Source organism: Bufo bufo, chromosome 3 (assembly GCF_905171765.1).
Source record: "Bufo bufo chromosome 3, aBufBuf1.1, whole genome shotgun sequence".
Taxonomy (NCBI): domain Eukaryota; kingdom Metazoa; phylum Chordata; class Amphibia; order Anura; family Bufonidae; genus Bufo; species Bufo bufo.
The window spans coordinates 7142713-7161289 of NC_053391.1; the positions used below are offsets into that span (position 1 = coordinate 7142713).

The 18577-nt window shown below is 50.5% G+C and overlaps 1 protein-coding gene across 1 annotated transcript; it reads right to left on the reverse strand.

The window, feature by feature from the left end:
* Nucleotides 1-1996: 1996 nt before the first annotated feature.
* Nucleotides 1997-18551, reverse strand: NDC80 (NDC80 kinetochore complex component). The gene is made up of 17 exons (XM_040422847.1): nucleotides 18453-18551; nucleotides 17505-17598; nucleotides 16024-16104; nucleotides 14182-14299; nucleotides 13792-13964; nucleotides 11265-11367; nucleotides 8586-8672; nucleotides 7080-7173; nucleotides 6542-6648; nucleotides 6213-6357; nucleotides 5795-6000; nucleotides 5403-5555; nucleotides 5185-5274; nucleotides 4172-4264; nucleotides 3722-3852; nucleotides 3466-3568; nucleotides 1997-2376 (listed from the first exon to the last, which is right to left on the reverse strand). Exons 2-17 carry the CDS (start codon nucleotides 17591-17593, stop codon nucleotides 2236-2238), a joined length of 1914 nt encoding a protein of 637 aa, XP_040278781.1. The 5' UTR covers nucleotides 17594-17598; nucleotides 18453-18551; the 3' UTR covers nucleotides 1997-2235.
* Nucleotides 18552-18577: the final 26 nt, after the last annotated feature.

The window sequence follows — 18577 nt, forward strand, 5'->3', positions numbered from 1 at the left end:
CTGGGGCCTCACTGCCCTGATGCTCCTTCCCGCCCCCAGGTGCCTCGCTGCCCCTGATGCTCCTTCCCGCCCCCAGGTGCCTCGCTGCCTCTGATGCTCCTTCCCGCCCTCTGGGGCCTCACTGCCCTGATGTTCCTTCCCGCCCCCAGGTGCCTCACTGCCCCTGATGCTCATTCCTGCCCCCAGGTGCCTCGCTGCCCCTGACGCTCCTTCCCGCCCTCTGGTGCCTAACTGCCCCAATGCTCCTTCCCGCCCCACTGCCTCTGATGCTCCTTCCCGCCCCCAGGTGCCTCGCTGCCTCTGATGCTCCCTCCCGCCCCCAGGTGCCTCCTGCCCCTGAAGGTCCTTCCCGCCCCCAGGTGCCTCACTGCCTCTAATGCTCCCCCCCCAGGTGCCTCCTGCCCCTGAGGCTCCTTCCCGCCCCCAGGTGCCTCGCTGCCCATGATGCTCCTTCCCGCCCTCTGGTGCCTCGCTGCCCTGATGCTCCTTTCCGCCCCCGATGCTCCTTCCTGCCCCCAGGTGCCTCGCTGCCCCTTTCCGCCCCCAGGTGCCCCACTGCCTCTGATGCTCCTTCCCGCCCCCAGGTGCTGCCCCTGATGCTCCTTCCTGCCCCCAGGTGCCTCGCTGCCCCTGATGCTCCTTCCCACCCCCAGGTGCCTCACTGCCCGATGCTCCTTCCCGCCCCCAGATGCCCCACTGCATCTGATGCTCCTACCCACCCCCAGGTGCCTCGCTGCCCCTGATGCTCCCTCCCGCCCCCAGGTGCCTCCTGCCCCTGATGCTCCTTCCTGCCCCCAGGTGCCTCGCCATGCCCATCCACTCTGCATCACATTCATTAAAAGGGTGCCCGCCCCCATACATAATGATGAGTTGAGCTGCCTCTGCCTTCTGAGAACAAGCTGGCGGCACGCTATGTAAATGAATCTCATCAGGTAGCGCCGTTGCATCCCGCCCACCAAGTGAAGTCCTCCTCAAGGGGTCGAGCAAGCAGGAGGAGCAGCAGTACTGTAGAGGGAGGCACAGCACTTGTTTTTCAGGTGTGTGCCTTGGCCCCCCTTCGCCTTGCCTACTGCTGCTCTAGTGCACAGTGGTTCTGGGGCCACTCTGGGCATGAGATAGGAGGAGGGCAGAGTCCAAGTGGTTCACCCTTTCCTCCTTCACAGACTAGGAGAGGAGGAAAGGCCAGGTACAGCAGCAGGCAAAGTCCTGAGTGTGCAGCCGACACGCCGCCATCCCAGCCTCCTGTATAATAAAAAGGCATGCATCTGTTATAGCAGGCTGGGATGGGCAGCTGCCAGGTAGCCAGATCACAACCTCTGCCCAATCCTTTCTCTGCCAGCCTCCTGTACTATAGCATGCGGTACATGGCAGCCTCCCCTCTCTGCTCGCTGTTCTGCCATCTGCTAGTGCTTATTATGGCACTCTTCAGTTACATATACGGTACATACATGTGATGCCAGGATGGTCCGAGGCTGGCATCAGGTGCGTGCGTATGTGTGCCATAATACGCACTAGTACATGGCGGAGCAGTGGAGGCTGGCAGAGGAAAGAGTGGGTAGAAAGTTCCAAACACCCCACTTTCCCAATGTTTTAAATAAAGATAAATAAAAGATAAAGCATTGCAGTGTCCAAAAGTGTCTTCACTATTAAAAAATACAAATCATTTCCATGCCTGGTGCACGCCGGGACTGAAAGCCATCAAAACACGATTAAACTTTTTTTGTTTATAAAAAGTCTAGAGAAGGAAAAATGTAAAAAATTCTGTCTAAAGACCAAAGGATTTTAGCCCCAGATAAGCAGAAAGCAAGAATAATTATAAAAGTGACGTCACGGGGGGAGAGGTTACTGCTGACGGCCCAGGATTCAGACCCTCCAAGTGGATGATGCTTTTGGCTCATGTCCGTGTATAAAGCTGTAATACTAAACATCCTACAAAAATAAAACCCCAGGAAACTGATAAAATCCTTGAATTCATGTTTAATTTTGTGATTTTCACTTAGAAAAATTCTATGATAAATAAAAGAACAAAAAACAGAAGTTTAGGATCCTATAAAGCTCTATACAATGGGGCGCAATCTGTATAAATAGGGGGGGGGGCACATATAAAAACGAAGATCAGCATCCAAAACAGATGACACTGAAACACTACACATCTAGAATAAAAGCAGTAACTGGGGGGGGGGGGGGGGGGGGGGGTCCTGTACAGCGGCGAGGTGGGGGGGGGGCACGTGGCCTCTACTTCCTGGCCTCCTGACTCAGGACTTGGGCCTTTTCCTTGTATTTTGCCAGCAGTTCCCGGAGGTCGAGCAGCAGGTCCTCGCGCTTGAACTCCTCGTACTCGCGCTCCATCTTCAGCCGCTTCTCCTCCACGTGTTTCTGTAATAAGTGACGGACATTATAACTGATCACCCCAACGAGAGGGGGTCCACTCCGGCACTCCGCGCCATTCCTGTAATCCGGAGCAGCATTACATATGAGCTCCCGGCATGGGAACTGAATGGTTAATTAAGGCCTTTCACTTCCCTGCCGGGGGGAGCTGAGTAGCGGTGGTCGTTCGCCGGGTGAGCTGCGCGTTATATGGGTTCTGAGGGGCACACGGCTTTTCATACAGTCGGGGACTTTTTTTATGGTGATAAAAACGATATTTTAATATTTTTGGACATTTTCTCGAATATCAATTATACTTCTCTTTCTTCCGTTTTTTATATGAGAAATAGGTGAGGGGGCTTTTCTTTAAAATATATTTAAAAATTAACAGTTTTTGACCATATTTTGTCCCCTTTAGGTACCCGCCCGGTAATCCTCCTGCATCACAGTACCGCCATCCTATCACAGCTCTAATACCGGCAGTTACGTGGCGGACCTGGGGGCCTTCAGAAGGCGGCCATGACAAATGCCAGTAAGTCGCTGAGCACTACCTACCTATTATTACACTGCTGAGCAGTAAGGTGTTAAACTACTAGATTGGTGGGGCTCTTACCTCTGAGCCCCCCACCCCTTGGAGCCCCCCTGCTGCTTCATTCATCTCTAGGAGAGTTCTGGAAAGACCCGAGCGCTCCGCAACATCTGGAACTTCCAAAGAGATGGAGCGTCAGATCACAGGCTTGAGCGGCCGTTATGATCATATCGGGGGGCTCCAAGGTCCCCCAAATCCTGAAGACGGGGATAATTTCTAACAAGCAGAATACCCCTTTAATGCTTTTTCCGTTACCTGGAACCCTCTGTGTCATCCCAGTAAAGGATCTTGGGGCTGCCTCCCTGACTGCTCTTCTGATTCTGCCCTATGCTTTACACTGCAGCTCTGCTTGTTCCGATTGGCTGCTGTGTATAAGCACAGGCTCAGCGGGAGGTCAGTACATGGAACACATGGGGAGGGGCTTAGTGAAGGAGGAGGAGTCAGTTATCTGATCATTACACGATCACATGGCTCCATCCTCGAGGTCAGTGGTCACACTGGTTCCTCACCTCGATCGCTGCCATGTGAGAGGCCACGGCGGTCACCACCGGGACCAGCTTATTCGCCACCTGCCTCAACTCCTCCTCGGTCTGATGTTCCACCAGCTGCAGCCTGCGGGACGGAGGAAGCTCATTACTTACACAGTACCTGGATGGCGGCGGCACCAAGGCGTTCTCATCAGCCACGGAGCGACCGCGGGAAACCGAGCACGCCCAATATGTATAACTCTCATCATCCGCCTCCAGGTGATTCTGCAATACTTACTCCTGCCGAGCCTTCTGCAGGTCCTTCGTGGCTTCTTCCAGACTCTTGTTGACCCCGGACTCCAGCAGGTGGCGATGTCTCTCCAGCGAGTCCATCTCTGCGGTCCATCGCTTCTCCTCCTTGTCTGCCTCCTAAGAGTAGTCCGAGGGTTAATGGGTAAGAACCCCTCCCGCACTCAGAAGATACAGGCTCCTCCCACACACATAATACCCAATAGACAGGCCCCTCCGAGATACATCATAATACTAAGACATAGGCCCCTCCCACAAAAACATAAGCTATAGGCCCCTCCCACATATATTCTAACACCCAATATTCACCCGTATGGGAGAGGCACATTTTAATACTCAGGCCCCTCCCACACCCCACTCAGGCCCCTCCCACACCCCACTCAGGCCCCTCCCACACCCCACTCAGGCCCCTCCCACACACCCCATGAGACGCTCCTACCTCCACTTTCTGGACACTGAGATCCTCCAGCTTCTGCGCTTCCTCTTTGAGGCTTTTGGTGTCATTTCTCTTCTCTACAATCAATGAATTTAACTAAAAAATAAAAATAAAAAACATAAAATCCCGGCAGAGACGTGCAGCGTATAGCAGAGGTAAACGTGCGCTCCGCTACACCACGTGTCCTGTGGCGACCATTCACTGGTTCCTGATAACCGTCCGGTGTGATGGAGGACGACACCCGCGACATTCTCCAAGTGATCCTCCTAAACGCAGCTCCTGAGAGCTGTCACTACAAGGGCGGGTATCGGGGAGCAGCGGCAGACTCGGGGTCTCTTCACTAACATATGGAAGGATGTGGGGTGCGGGTATCGGGGGACATGGATACTGGGTCTCCTCAGTCACAGGTAGGGATAGTTTGGGGTTGCGGGTCTCCTCAGTAACAGGTAGGGACAGTTTAGGGGTGCATGTCTCTGTAACAGGTAGGGACAGTGTAGGGGTGCATGTCTCAGTAACAGGTAGGGACAGTTTGGGGTTGCGGGTCTGCTCAGTAACATGTAGGGATAGTTTGGGGGTGCTGGTCTCCTCAGTAACATGTAGGGACAATTTGGGGTTGCGGGTCTCCTCAGTAACAGGTAGGGATAGTTTGGGGTTGCGGGTCTGCTCAGTAACAGGTAGGGACAGTTTGGGGTTGCGGGTCTGCTCAGTAACAGGTAGGGACAGTTTGGGGTTGCGGGTCTGCTCAGTAACAGGTGGGGACAGTTTGGGGTTGCGGGTCTGCTCAGTAACAGGTAGGGACAGTTTGGGGTTGCGGGTCTCCTCAGTAACAGGTAGGGATAGTTTGGGGTTGCGGGTCTGCTCAGTAACATGTAGGGATAGTTTGGGGGTGTGGGTCTGCTCAGTAATGTGTAGGGACAGTTTGGGGTTGCGGGTCTCCTCAGTAACAGGTAGGGATAGTTTGGGGGTACGGGTCTCCTCAGTAATGTGTAGGGACAGTTTGGGGGTGCGGGACTTACCTGCTCCACCAGATCCTCCGCTTCCATCTTCTTGTTGGTGGCGCTAGTAATCTGCCCTTCTGTTTTTGTCAGGAACTCCAGCAGGGGGAGCTGTGAGCGGGATAGAAAAACGGACTGTAGTAAAACAATCCCCCGATCTCCCCGGCTGAGGCGCCGGGGCACGAGGTTTCCCCCAGTCACACAGCCCGGCCTGGCGGAGAGGAGGTGCGGACACTCACATTGATCTTGTTCCTGCAGCGGTTTAGGCCGCCCTGCTCGCTGTTCAGGTTGTACTCGATCTGGAAGTCATGGCCGCCGGCGTTTTCTGCCGTGGATGGAATCAGCCTCACTTTCCGCGCTACTTTGTGGAACTCTGCCACTTGTGTCTCCACCTACAGGACAGAGGACAACGAGCAATAATGTATCAGAGAATGTCACCTGTGACAGCAGCAGTGTGTGCTCCAGAGCTGCTCTTCCTCCAGCACTCAGTCTCCGGGTCAGACTGCATACACAGCCACCGCTCTTCCAGTAGTTACCTCCACAGACCCCTTAACCACAAGGCCTACATGACCACCCACACACCCGCGGCACCTACAATCCCGTTATAAACGGGGGTTAACCCAATCCTTACCGATTCCTTGATCTTGGCGTACTTCATCTCCTCGCTCCACAGGTGCTGCTTCTCCTCGTCCAGCTCTTTGCTCAGCTTGGTGATGGTCTCCTGCAGCTCGTTTTCCTCGTATTTGATCCTCTCGATGTCGGCGATGGAGTACTTCTGGTTGTCCAGGATGTTCTTCAGCCGCATGTTCTCCTGTCTTATGGCCTCATATTCCATCTCTGCGGACAAACATGGAGGAGCGATTACACAGGACTGGAAGACTCGTCGGATCAGTGGGATCCCGGGGCCCCTGTACATGACATGTGGCCCCTGGCTCTTCTGATAGGTAACCTGCAGCTCATGAGGTGTTCGCTATCAGAATCCAGCTGTCCACTGGAGGCCGCATGTCATCTAGTGAACAGCAGGAGGCGCCGTCGGGCCCCGCACTCACCTGTGGCCTCCAGCTCCTCGCTCACGCTGCTGACCCGCTGGTCCAGTAAGGTGGAGTGAGACTCCATCTCCGTCAGGTAGTTCTGGTATTTCTGGATGTCTGCTTGGAGGGAAACCTTCAGCTTCCTCATAGAGGCTAAACGGTCCTGAAACCCCAAAAAACACACAATGGCGGTCAGACCCCCCCAACGCGCAGCGCGCAGACGCTCCAGCAGGACGACATCGGGTCCTAGTTATCACAATGAGGACCGAGTAATACACTGCAAGAAAAATACACCATCTGCTTCTGACAACCAAAACCAGAGGCCCCATGGAGGGTCCGACACCCACCGGTTCCCTCTCCTTGTCCTTCTCCAGCCGCTCTATTTCCTCCATTAGTCGCCTCCCCTCGGCCTGCAGAGAATCCAGCTGAGACTCATCCGCGCCGTACATGTCCTCTGCGCGGGAAAGACACGAGAATAAGATGGGGGTACATCACAGTGCGCCCCCGGGCAGGGTCCGGTGCTACATATACAATCATGTCCTGTTCTGCCCCACCTTCAAGATCTCTGCTTGCTGTTAGTGACCTGCAATTATTTTGGAAGCCAGTCACAGTGGCACAAATCTCTGTCCTGCTCTAACAGTTCTGTTACAATGTATCAGTTCAGGATAAATGTATCACATTACTTAGCTCTCAAAAGATTTACCTAAACTGGATACAACTGTGACAAACCCTCAGCTGTGCGAATTTTTAGGCCAGGGAAGGAATTCAGCCTCTGGACGTAAAGAAGAATGCTTCCACTGACTTACAGTAAGCAGAGATCTTGAAAAAGGTGAGGAATTCACAAAATCTGTAATACGAGGGGCCCCTGAGATTAGAGCCACTTACTGAGCCGGAACTGCACCTCGGAGTCTATCTCCTCGAACGTGTCCCCTCCTTTCATGAACTGCTGGTAGCAGCGGATGGTGTAATCCAGGAACAGCTGCAACAACCGGAGAGTGCGTTACACGGGGGCCAACGTGACGGGGGCCACAGCACACACAGGACGGCATCTACCCCATAGTCATATCAGAAATCAGCACACATACTATATTATATATACCAGAGAACGGAATATTATATCCTCATACAACCTTTATGTGAGACACAGAAGCTCCAGAGCTGTACTCATAATACGGTGGAGGCATTCTACCAGGTCATTAATTTATTAGCTTCAGAATAGTGAGTGCAGCTCTGGAGTATAATACAGGATATAACTCAGGATCAGTACAGGATAAGTAATGTATGTACACAGTGACTGCACCAGCAGAATAGTGAGTGCAGCTCTGGAGGATAATACAGGATGTAATTCAGGATCAGTACAGGATAAGTAATGTATGTACACAGTGACTGCACCAGCAGAATAGTGAGTGCAGCTCTGGAGTATAATACAGGATGTAACTCAGGATCAGTAATGTATGTACACAGTGACTGCACCAGCAGAATAGTGAGTGCAGCTCTGGAGTATAATACAGGATGTAACTCAGGATCAGTACAGGATAAGTAATGTATGTACACAGTGACTGCACCAGCAGAATAGTGAGTGCAGCTCTGGAGTATAATACAGGATGTAACTCAGGATCAGTACAGGATAAGTAATGTATGTACACAGTGACTGCACCAGCAGAATAGTGGGTGCAGCTCTGGAGTATAATACAGGATGTAACTCAGGATCAGTACAGGATAAGTAATGTATGTACACAGTGACTGCACCAGCAGAATAGTGAGTGCAGCTCTGGAGTATAATACAGGATGTAACTCAGGATCAGTACAGGATAAGTAATGTATGTACACAGTGACTGCACCAGCAGAATAGTGAGTGCAGCTCTGGAATATAATACAGGATGTAACTCAGGATCAGTACAGGATAAGTAATGTATGTACACAGTGACTGCACCAGCAGAATAGTGAGTGCAGCTCTGGAGTATAATACAGGATGTAACTCAGGATCAGTACAGGATAAGTAATGTATGTACACAGTGACTGCACCAGCAGAATAGTGAGTGCAGCTCTGGAGTATAATACAGGATGTAACTCAGGATCAGTACAGGATAAGTAATGTATGTGCACAGTGACTGCACCAGCAGAATAGTGGGTGCAGCTCTGGAGTATAATACAGGATGTAACTCAGGATCAGTACAGGATAAGTAATGTATGTACACAGTGACTGCACCAGCAGAATAGTGAGTGCAGCTCTGGAGTATAACACAGGATGTAACCCAGGATCAGTAATGTATATAGTCACCTTTCTTTGTAGATTATTTCTATATACAGACTGTACATTGTTCTGCAGGAGATGAGGGGGGCACATACTTTATAGGACATGGATTGTGTAGCAGCAGATAACGACATTACCTGATTGAAGTCAATCCCCTCCTCACTTGTTTCAGACATTTGTGGCTCCTCGAACACGTGGTTGTCTTCCTTTAGCACACAGGACATCTGGAAGGAGCATACAGAGGAGCGGCCATTAGCGGACAGCAGATATCCGCCGTGCTCTGTAGAAGCCTCTACCGCTGCGCACACTTACCTGCTTTTATACTCTCTTCCCCTCAGTCATTTTTATTGTTTTTTATAACATTACAAAGTTATAATTTATAGTCAATCAGAAGATATGTGGAAGGAATAGGTTTCCATTGAACATAAAATAAAGAATCGTTTTTAATACAAATAATTTGTTCTGTGCTTATTATTAATATATTAACTGGGGATGACGACCAGTGTCTAGTAGAGGGGGAGGGGAATGGCATTTGTTGTCAGGTTAGGTTTTTGATTATACTCAATTTTTTTATTTTAATTTTTATTTATTTATTATGAAACACATTAAACTAGATACATTGGTATTTATGGTTACATTTTAGTTAAATATTAACCCTTTCAGAACTGGAGTGTTGTTTTTTTTTGCGTTTCCGTTTAGCGCTCCCTGCCTTCCAAGAGCCATATTTTTTTATTTTTCTGTTCACATAGCCATATGAGGGCTTGATTTTTGCGGGACAAGTTGTACATTCCAACGCCACCATTTAATATTGCATATGATGTAGTGGGAAGCAGAAGAAAAAAGAAATTCCAAATAGGGTGCAAGCAATTTCACCACAGTTTTACGGATTTTTTGATTACGATGTTCGATAAAATTGACCGGTTACTTTTATTCGTTCTTTTATTTTGTGAAAAGGACGGGTGATTTGAATTATTTATTTTTACACTTTTTTATAGTTTCCATAGAGAACTATAACAGGCAATCATCTGATTGCTATCATAGACTCCAATGCACCTGCATTGGAGTCTATGATGATTTTATTACTTTCCTATGGAGCCATATTACAGACAAGGGCTCCTTAGGAAATACTATGCAGCAGCCTCCTGTCATTCATAACGACAGGGGCTGCTGCGTACACGCTCCGGCTCCTCCGATCGCCACACGGGGGAGCCGGAGCACAACTGAAAGTGCACACTTTCGGTTTCAGCGCGCTCAAATGCCGTGGTCAGGATTGAGGAGTTAAATGTCCACGATCAACATTACTGCTGAGATAAATAGTAATACATATTTATGCTTTGGGGTAGTTTCACTGGTGTTGATATCTGCACAGAACAGAGTGACACCTTTATTAGGGATCGACCGATATTGATTTTTTAGGGCCGATAATTTGTGAATTTTCAGGCCGATAGCCGATAATTTATACCGATATTCTGGGAATTTTCATTTTTGAGAAAAAATAAATTTCCTACACAAATCTGCTGAAAATTAATATGTTTATTGTTAACGTGTATTTTTTTTTTTTTGTAAATCTTTTTCATTTATACTTAATATTTTTGTGGTTTTTTTTACTAACTTTAAGCCCCCTTAGGGACTAGAACCCTTGTCCTATTCCCCCTGATAGATCTCTATCAGGGTGAATAGGAGCTCACACTGTCCCTGCTGCTCCTTGCTTTGTGCACACAGCAGCAGGGAGCTGAACATGGCAGCCAGGGCTTCAATAGCGTCCTGGCTGCCATGGTAACCGACCGGAGCCCCAGGATTACACAGCTGAGGCTCCGATCGGAGGAGCAGGGGAGAGGGGATCCTGTGGCCACTGCCACCAATGAGTAATACTGGGGGGGGGGGCGCACTGCGCCACCAATGTTTTTACTATTGGGATGGGGGTGGGGAGCGCACTGCGCCACCAATGATTAATACTGGGGGGCTTGGGGGGGCGCACTGCGCCACCAATGAAGATAAGTCTCTCATTCACATACAGGAGGCGGGAGCTGGCTGCAGAATCACATAGCCGGCTCCCGACCTCTGAGCGGTAGCTGCGATCCGCGGCACCTAAGGGGTTAACTACCGCGGATCGCAGCTGCCGCTCATAGAGGTCGGGAGCCGGCTATGTGATTCTGCAGCTCCCGCCTCCTGTATATGAATGAAAGACTCATCTTCATTGGTGGCGCAGCGGCCACAGCCCCTCCCCTCCTCTTGTCTTCTCTCCTCTCATTGGCGGCAGCAGCAGCACAGGGGGAGGAGACACTGCTTCCTTCTCCCCTGTGCTGCGGAGGGAACACAGAGAGCGCTGAGAGCAGCGAGATCTGTGTTCCCAATACGTTATCGGTATATCGGCAAAATAGATGCCGATACCGATAACGTTCAAAATCCTCAATATCGGCCAAACCGATAATCGTTCGATCCCTACCTTTGATTATAATTTTTTTTTTGGCAGAGAAAAAAATAAATAAATAATAATTGCCTCGTTACTGGAGATTTGAGAGAAGGAATCTGCCCTGGGTAGATGGTACTGGAAGCTGAGTGGGTTTATATTCAGTGTCTGCTCCATAAGAGCACAGCCGTCATCAGGGCATTGTCTGCTGGAGCCTAGGTTACTGTCTAAGAGTCTACCTGCTGTTCTGATCCTACCCCATGCTTTACACTGCAGCCAGGATAGATTTCCATAAATGAATCATTATAAATTACTTAACAGAGGACTATATGATCAGTTCCTTGACTCAGGCCCATGATCTATGCCTCATACGGACAGGTAGAGATTATAACCCCCTCCCCCATACCTTAACACAATCAATCAACCAGACGAGAGCCGCCACGATCTGCGGCCACGTGTGCGGGGCCCCCACTGTATACATCGAGCTCTTGGACAAGACGAATGGATACCTGCCAATAAGAGAGAAATCGCATCATCATTCTATATGGTGACCCATCCCCCACATCTCCACTGCTGACACCCCCTGTATACAGTATAACGCTCCAGTACTGATATAACCTCCAGAGACATTACATCACATGTGACTGATATCAGCCGCTCCTCTTATAACGCTCCAGCGCTGATATAACCTCCAGAGACATTACATCACATGTGACTGATATCAGCCGCTCCTCTTATAACGCTCCAGCGCTGATATAACCTCCAGAGATATTACATCACATGTGACTGATATCAGCCGCTCCTCTTATAACGCTCCAGCGCTGATATAACCTCCAGAGATATTACATCACATGTGACTGATATCAGCCGCTCCTCTTATAACGCTCCAGTACTGATATAACCTCCAGAGACATTACATCATACGTGACTGATATCAGCCGCTCCTCTTATAACGCTCCAGCGCTGATATAACCTCCAGAGACATTACATCGTATGTGACTGATATCAGCCGCTCCTCTTATAACGCTCCAGTACTGATATAACCTCCAGAGACATTACATCATACGTGACTGATATCAGCCGCTCCTCTTATAACGCTCCAGCACTGATATAACCTCTAGAGACATTACATCATACTTGACTGATATCAGCCGCTCCTCTTATAACGCTCCAGCGCTGATATAACTTTCTGAGACATTACATCACATGTGACTGATATCAGCCGCTCCTCTTATAACGCTCCAGCGCTGATAAACTCCAGAGACATTACATCATATGTGACTGATATCAGCCGCTCCTCTTATAACGCTCCAGCACTGATATAACCTCCAGAGACATTACATCACATGTGACTGATATCAGCCGCTCCTCTTATAACGCTCCAGCACTGATGTAACCTCCAGAGACATTACATCATATGTGACTGATATCAGCCGCTCCTCTTATAACGCTCCAGCACTGATATAACCTCCAGAGACATTACATCACATGTGACTGATATCAGCCGCTCCTCTTATAACGCTCCAGTACTGATATAACCTCCAGAGACATTACATCACATGTGACTGATATCAGCCGCTCCTCTTATAACGCTCCAGTACTGATATAACCTCCAGAGACATTACATCACATGTGACTGATATCAGCCGCTCCTCTTATAACGCTCCAGCACTGATATAATCTCCAGAGACATTACATCATATGTGACTGATATCAGCCGCTCCTCTTATAACGCTCCAGCGCTGATGTAACCTCCAGAGACATTACATCATATGTGACTGATATCAGCCGCTCCTCTTATAACGCTCCAGCACTGATATACCCTCCAGAGACATTACATCATAGGTGACTGATATCAGCCGCTCCTCTTATAACGCTCCAGCACTGATATAACCTCCAGAGACATTACATCACATGTGACTGATATCAGCCGCTCCTCTTATAACGCTCCAGCACTGATATAACCTCCTGAGACATTACATCATATGTGACTGATATCAGCCGCTCCTCTTATAACGCTCCAGTACTGATATAACCTCCAGAGACATTACATCACATGTGACTGATATCAGCCGCTCCTCTTATAACGCTCCAGCACTGATATAATCTCCAGAGACATTACATCATATGTGACTGATATCAGCCGCTCCTCTTATAACGCTCCAGCGCTGATATACCCTCCAGAGACATTACATCACATGTGACTGATATCAGCCGCTCCTCTTATAACGCTCCAGCACTGATATAACCTCCTGAGACATTACATCACATGTGACTGATATCAGCCGCTCCTCTTATAACGCTCCAGTACTGATATAACCTCCAGAGACATTACATCACATGTGACTGATATCAGCCGCTCCTCTTATAACGCTCCAGTACTGATATAACCTCCAGAGACCTTACATTACATGTGACTGATATCAGCCGCTCCTCTTATAACGCTCCAGTACTGATATAACCTCCAGAGACATTACATCACATGTGACTGATATCAGCCGCTCCTCTTATAACGCTCCAGTACTGATATAACCTCCAGAGACATTACATCACATGTGACTGATATCAGCCGCTCCTCTTATAACGCTCCAGTACTGATATAACCTCCAGAGACATTACATCACATGTGACTGATATCAGCCGCTCCTCTTATAACGCTCCAGCACTGATATAACCTCCAGAGACATTACATCATATGTGACTGATATCAGCCGCTCCTCTTATAACGCTCCAGCGCTGATATAACCTCCAGAGACATTACATCATATGTGACTGATATCAGCCGCTCCTCTTATAACGCTCCAGCGCTGATATAACCTCCAGAGACATTACATTATATGTGACTGATATCAGCCGCTCCTCTTATAACGCTCCAGCACTATTATAGGCTATTGCCGCCCCTTTAAAGGGGTCTGACACAGGGACATACTCACCCCAACTCTTTGAACACTCTGGGAATTTCCTCCTCAAACTTGGAGTTTGGGATTTCGTAGTTTGGGCAGATGAAGCTGTAGATGAAGGCGAAGATCTTCAGGAAGTCCTTGGTGGAGGGGCCTTGCAGGGACTTCACCGTGAGGGTCTGCGAGTAGCCATGTTCATTGAGAAACTGCAAATCAATCAAGAAGGAGAAAGGTGAGGAGAACCGCGCACAACCTCCGTCCTAAGGCATTATACAGGGCGCCATCTACTGGCTCCTCTATGGCTGTGCAATGGAATAATCACAGGGAGACAGTCAGCAAGGTTGGGTTATTTTATATTTATTACAACTTGTGGAGCGGGTGTAATCTGCATATGTAAATCAGGGTAATTGTACAGAGACGCACCTCACACAGCTGGCGGATACACTGCTGGATGAAGGACTTATCATGGAGAGGCCGCGGGTCCTTAATCTTCTCAGAGCCACCAAAAGCCCCATACTGACTGTTTCTAGTGCTGCTGGTCCTAGAAGACAAACAGGACAGAATTAGGCTGGGGACATTCACCAGAGATCAGCGGTGACATCACTGAGAATGCAGCCTATCCATCACTAGAGATCAGCGGTGACACCACTGAGAATGGAGCCTATCCATCACTAGAGATCAGCAGTGACATCACTGAGAATGCCGCCTATCCATTCACCAGAGATCAGCGGTGACATCACTGAGAATGCAGCCTATCCATCACTAGAGATCAGCGGTGACACCACTGAGAATGGAGCCTATCCATCACTAGAGATCAGCAGTGACATCACTGAGAATGCCGCCTATCCATCACTAGAGATCAGTGGTGACATCACTGAGAATGCCACCTATCCATCACCAGAGATCAGTGGTGACATCACTGAGAATGCCGCCTATCCAGTCACTAGAAATCAGCAGTGACATCACTGAGAATGCAGCCTATCCATTCACCAGAGATTAGCGGTGATATCACTGAGAATGCCGCCTATCCATTCACTAGAGATCAGCGGTGACATCACTGAGAATGCAGCCTATCCATCACTAGAGATCAGCGGTGACATCACTGGGAATGCCGCCTATCCATCACTAGAAATCAGCAGTGACATCACTGAGAATGCAGCCTATCCATTCACCAGAGATTAGCGGTGATATCACTGAGAATGCCGCCTATCCATCACTAGAGATCAGCGGTGACATCACTGGGAATGCCGCCTATCCATCACTAGAGATCAGCGGTGACATCACTGAGAATGCAGCCTATCCATCACTAGAGATCAGCAGTGACATCACTGAGAATGCAGCCTATCCATCACCAGAGATCAGCGGTGACATCACTGAGAATGCCGCCTATCCATTCACTAGAGATCAGCAGTGACATCACTGAGAATGCAGCCTATCCATTCACTACAGATCAGCAGTGACATCACTGAGAATGCAGCCTATCCATCACCAGAGATCAGCGATGACATCACTGAGAATGCCGCCTATCCATTCACTAGAGATCAGCAGTGACATCACTGAGAATGCAGCCTATCCATTCACTACAGATCAGCAGTGACATCACTGAGAATGCAGCCTATCCATCACCAGAGATCAGCGATGACATCACTGAGAATGCCGCCTATCCATTCACTAGAGATCAGCAGTGACATCACTGAGAATGCAGCCTATCCATTCACTAGAGATCAGCAGTGACATCACTGAGAATGCAGCCTATCCATTCACCAGAGATCAGCGGTGACATCACTGAGAATGCAGCCTATCCATTCACCAGAGATCAGCGGTGACATCACTGAGAATGCAGCCTATCCATTCACTAGAGATCAGCAGTGACATCACTGAGAATGGAGCCTATCCATCACTAGAGATCAGCGGTGACATCACTGAGAATGCAGCCTATCCATCACTAGAGATCAGCAGTGACATCACTGAGAATGCAGCCTACCCATTCACTAGAGATCAGCGGTGCCATCACTGAGAATGCAGCCTATCCATTCACTAGAGATTAGCGGTGATATCACTGAGAATGCCGCCTATCCATTCACTAGAGATCAGCGGTGACATCACTGAGAATGCAGCCGTTCCATTCACTAGAGATTAGCGGTGACATCACTGAGAATGCAGCCGTTCCATTCACTAGAGATCAGCGGTGCCAGAGCTCTACCAGTCAGTTGTGCACCCAGATGGACAGGGTCACATGACTTGCATTGTAAGACACTTTTTTACCTTCTCCCAAAAAAGCTGGTCTTCCTCTCTGAGGTCCCGGATTGTGGTCGGGTCAGACTGAGTTTTCCCAGTCCCTCCTTACTGGAAGAGAAACACAAAATATCTCAAGTCAGTAAAGAACAGAGGAGAGATTGTAAGAGGTTCTGCAGCAGCTGAGGTGTGTATTAGGAGGTTCTGCACCAGCTGAGGTGTGTATTAGGAGGTTCTGCACCAGCTGAGGTCTGTATTAGGAGGTTCTGCAGCGGCTGAGGTGTGTATTAGGACGTTCTGCAGCAGCTGAGGTGTGTATTAGGAGGTTTTGCAGAAGCTGAGGTGTGTATTAGGACGTTCTGCAGCAGCTGAGGTGTGTATTAGGAGGTTCTGCAGCGGCTGAGGTGTGTATTAGGACGTTCTGCAGCAGCTGAGGTGTGTATTAGGAGGTTCTGCAGCAGCTGAGGTGTGTATTAGGAGGTTCTGCACCAGCTGAGGTCTGTATTAGGAGGTTCTGCAGCGGCTGAGGTGTGTATTAGGACGTTCTGCAGCAGCTGAGGTTTGTATTAGGACGTTCTGCAGCAGCTGAGGTGTGTATTAGGAGGTTCTGCAGCGGCTGAGGTGTGTATTAGGACGTTCTGCAGCAGCTGAGGTGTGTATTAGGAGGTTCTGCAGCAGCTGAGGTCTGTATTAGGAGGTTCTGCAGCGGCTGAGGTGTGTGTTAGGAGGTTCTGCAGCGGCTGAGGTGTGTATTAGGAGGTTCTGCAGCAGCCGAGGTGTGTATTAGGAGGTTCTGCAGCGGCTGAGGTGTGTGTTAGGAGGTTCTGCAGCAGCTGAGGTGTGCATTAGGAGGTTTCTGCAGCGGCCGACCTGTGTATTAGGAGGTTCTGCAGCGGCTGAGGTCTGTATTAGGAGGTTCTGCAGCAGCTGAGGTTTGTATTAGGAGGTTCTGCAGCAGCTGAGGTCTGTATTAGGAGGTTCTGCAGCGGCTGAGGTGTGTATTAGGACGTTCTGCAGCAGCTGAGGTGTGTATTAGGAGGTTCTGCAGCAGCTGAGGTCTGTATTAGGAGGTTCTGCAGCGGCTGAGGTGTGTATTAGGAGGTTCTGCAGCGGCTGAGGTGTGTATTAGGACGTTCTGCAGCAGCTGAGGTGTGTATTAGGAGGTTCTGCAGCGGCTGAGGTGTGTGTTAGGAGGTTCTGCAGCGGCTGAGGTGTGTATTAGGACGTTCTGCAGCAGCTGAGGTCTGTATTAGGAGGTTCTGCAGCGGCTGAGGTGTGTGTTAGGAGGTTCTGCAGCGGCTGAGGTGTGTATTAGGAGGTTCTGCAGCAGCTGAGGTCTGTATTAGGAGGTTCTGCACCAGCTGAGGTGTGTGTTAGGAGGTTTCTGCAGCGGCTGAGGTGTGTGTTAGGAGGTTCTGCAGCGGCTGAGGTGTGTGTTAGGAGGTTCTGCAGCGGCTGAGGTGTGTGTTAGGAGGTTCTGCAGGTCGCACTATGCCGGGGGCAGCACTTACGCCTGGGGGGTGGTCACACACGGCCGGTTGCTGTCCTGGACCCGCAGAGGCACCATGGACTGCCTGTTAGTGACCGAGCTCCTCCGCATCTTTCCTGCAGAAAAGAAGAAACCGCCACGTTATTTATATATCGTCCAGAGGAAACGCCACCACTAGCACGGCAGAATCAGTAGATTGTTAGCTCTTTGGACAAGTAGTCCTGGGTCCAGTCACCGACCTCGGTCACACTACAGTCCCAGCAGCCTCTTAAATTGTCAGCTCCTGGGTCCATCAGAGCAGTGATTCCCCTGTAGGGTGTCAGCTCCCCCGGCCCAGCCCCCTGTAGGGTGTCAGCTCCCCCGGCCCAGCCCCCTGTAGGGTGTCAGCTCCCCCGGCCCAGCCCCCTGTAGGGTGTCAGCTCACCGGCTCTAGCCCCCTGTAGGGTGTCAGCTCCCCCGGCCCAGCCCGCTGTGTAGGGTGTCAGCTCCCGGTCCCAGCCCCCTGTAGGGCGTCAGCTCCCCGGCCCAGCCCCCTGTAGGGCGTCAGCTCCCCGGCCCAGCCCCCTGTAGGGCGTCAGCTCCCCGGCCCAGCCCCCTGTAGGGTGTCAGCTCCCCGGCCCAGCCCGCTGTAGAGTGTCAGCTCCCCGGGTACAGTGTCAGCTCCCCGGCCCAGCCCCCTGTAGGGTGTCAGCTCCCCGGCCCAGCCCCCTGTAGGGTGTCAGCTCCCCGGCCCAGCCCCCTGTAGGGTGTCAGCTCCCCGGCCCAGCCCCCTGTAGGGTGTCAGCTCCCCGGCCCAGCCCCCTGTAGGGTGTCAGCTCCCCGGCCCAGCCCCCTGTAGGGTGTCAGCTCCCCTGCCCAGCTCCCCGCAGGGTGTCAGGACTCAGCTCCCCTGCCCAGCCCCCCGCAGGGTGTCAGCTCCCCTGCAGAGTGTCAGCTCCCAGGCCCAGCCCCCTGTAGAGTGTCAGCTCACCGGCTCTAGCCCCGTTCACCGGTCCCGACTCCCTCGTCTCCTCACAGCAGTTAATTTCAAACTCGGCGCCGAGCGGTCATGTGACGAATGACGTTGCGCCACCAGTGTCGTAAAAAGGGGCCGTG

What these genes read in the sequence shown, in the direction of transcription:
- NDC80 (XM_040422847.1), bottom strand. Translation starts at nt 17,593, where the DNA reads ATGCGGAGGAGCTCGGTCACTAACAGGCAGTCCATGGTGCCTCTGCGG. An exon ending in AGAGTGTTCAAAGAGTTGGG is followed by an intron (nt 11,368 to 13,791) that starts GTGAGTATGTCC and finishes TCTTATTGGCAG; the next exon opens with GTATCCATTCGTCTTGTCCA. An exon ending in TCAGTGTCCAGAAAGTGGAG is followed by an intron (nt 3,853 to 4,171) that starts GTAGGAGCGTCT and finishes GACTACTCTTAG; the next exon opens with GAGGCAGACAAGGAGGAGAA.